The sequence below is a fragment of the Pteropus vampyrus genome, unplaced genomic scaffold (genome assembly GCF_000151845.1).
Source record: "Pteropus vampyrus isolate Shadow unplaced genomic scaffold, Pvam_2.0 Scaffold7778, whole genome shotgun sequence".
Classification (NCBI taxonomy): Eukaryota; Metazoa; Chordata; class Mammalia; order Chiroptera; family Pteropodidae; genus Pteropus; species Pteropus vampyrus.
This window is the reverse complement of record NW_011896559.1, coordinates 1-1885: the sequence shown is the minus strand read 5'-3', so window position 1 is coordinate 1885 and position 1885 is coordinate 1. Positions and strand designations below refer to the sequence as shown.

At 36.3% G+C, this 1885-nt stretch overlaps 1 protein-coding gene across 2 annotated transcripts in view; it reads right to left on the bottom strand.

The window, feature by feature from the left end:
* The window catches only part of LOC105310631 (geranylgeranyl pyrophosphate synthase), a 4866-nt gene extending 2981 nt beyond the window's left edge, over positions 1 to 1885 (bottom strand). The window contains exons 1-2 of one of the 2 annotated variants that reach the window (XM_011386781.2): positions 1789 to 1885; positions 585 to 677 (exon numbers count right to left, since the gene is read on the bottom strand). In XM_011386781.2, coding sequence (XP_011385083.1) covers positions 585 to 654 — 70 coding nt within the window. In that variant the 5' untranslated portion in view covers positions 655 to 677; positions 1789 to 1885. Of the gene's footprint in view, positions 1 to 584; positions 678 to 1694 lie in introns of both variants that reach the window. The other variant, XM_011386780.2, reaches the window with a different exon arrangement.

The following is a 1885-nucleotide window of genomic DNA, read 5'->3' as shown; positions in this document are numbered from 1 at the left end:
GGGCAGAGTGTGGAAGAAAGTGTCATGTTTCTCAGTGGAAGACCCTAGTAGCCTAAGAACTGCAGTGTGTGCGTTCATAGTAGAAAACATGAACGTGGAAAGTAAGTGAAGGTTTTCGTTACTGTACAAATTGGCACAGATTTCCCTGACAGCTATGCAATAGGGAACAGGAATGTGTGGCATCCGTAAAGAATAAAACCTCCAACGAGGTAATCAAATGTTTTAAGTATTTTTATTTTTTAAGTATGTTACATAATGGTATGTTTTTTAAAGGGTATCTCAAAATTGTTCCTTTTAAGAACAAAGAATTATAAAGTTCTATTTATCATTTTTCTCATAGGTTATCACCTTAAATAGAAAATGTATGTAGAAAACAAACAACGACTTAACTTACAGGTGCTGTAGTTTTAATACTTTTTTCCTCTGACTAGATTCTAAGGTCTGGCTTGATACTTTTAAGTGCCCAAATAGTTTCTAACAGGCACTAGTCTCAAGAGCTGGCAAGTTTAACCTCTGTATGCTAACGTTTGCATGACCAATACTCTAAAAATGACCCTATACGTATTTAGTTACTGAAGTACTACCTGGTAATTGAAGTAAGTACTTGTAGGGTTCTAAAAGAATTCTTTGGGCTGTTTTTTGAGTCTTCTCCATTGTGTCTGAATTTCAAAGCCGATCTGTTAAAAAAGAGAAACAAATATGCTCTCATTAACGAAATTATCTTCGAGTGTCAAACTGCAAAGAAATTTGTGTCTCAAGATGTTTTTGTAAAGGTAGACTTTGTTTCATTTTTACGGAAAATTCTACATGTATGAATCTTGAAAACGTTACGCCGAGAAGCCAGTCACAAAAGACCACGTATCGTATGATTCCATTTATATGAGATGTTCAGTAGAGACAAATCTACAGAGATAGAAAGTAGATTAATGATTGCCTAGGATTGGGGTAGGGAGAATGAGGAGTGACTGCTAATGAGTATGGAGTTTCTTTTTGGAGGCACCAAAATGTTCTAAAATTAGATCGTGGTGATGCCTGCGAACCCTGTCAGTATACTAAAACCTGTCAAATTGCATACTTTCAATGAGTGAACTATATGATACGTAAATTATATCTCATTAAAAAAAGTTTGATCAAGTGATTGGCCAAAGTATTCACCTGGATTTTAAGTTACAAAATTTATATTAAGCCTTTGCTATTTATTCAACCATAAAAGGCTTAAATCGTTGACATCAAATCAATGTTAAATCCACAGAATTAGATTATTATATATCTGACTGATTACATAAATCAGTAATCAGTACTTTTTTTCCTGTAACTGTTAAGACAAATTAGCATGTTTTATATATTTAAAATTTAGGGGAAAACTCTCCTGCATTTTCTCTATAATCGACCCATTTCAGAGATTCTGATTTAAGACATTCATTAACTTGAATGCGATTGTCATTAAAAATATTCTCTTAACAAAGCCTGTGAGATTTCGCGTCCCCCCACTGCTCATACTTTACAAGTTCCCCTTTGACACAAGGCTTTCCAACATGTTATTCTGTCTGGAAGGCTGTTTCCTTAGTTAACTCCTGCCAACCCTTCAACTCTCGGGTCGATCCTCATTTGCTCGGGAAAGCCTTCCGTTAGCTTCCTACGCCAAATTCTGTACCTGTGATTCTATCACCTTGTAACTCCTTTGTAGCACTCACCGCTGTTGCAATTTCATACGCGCTTGTGTGTCCACTTTATTTAATATCCATCTGTCTCACTAGGCTTAGAGGTCTACTAAGGCAGGAGCCGTACCAATTCTTCCCCGTGGTAGGATCTCAATAAATACGTGAAGAACCGACCGAAAAACGGAAAGTGCCTTCTAACGTGTTAGGTGAGAACATCAGAGGAA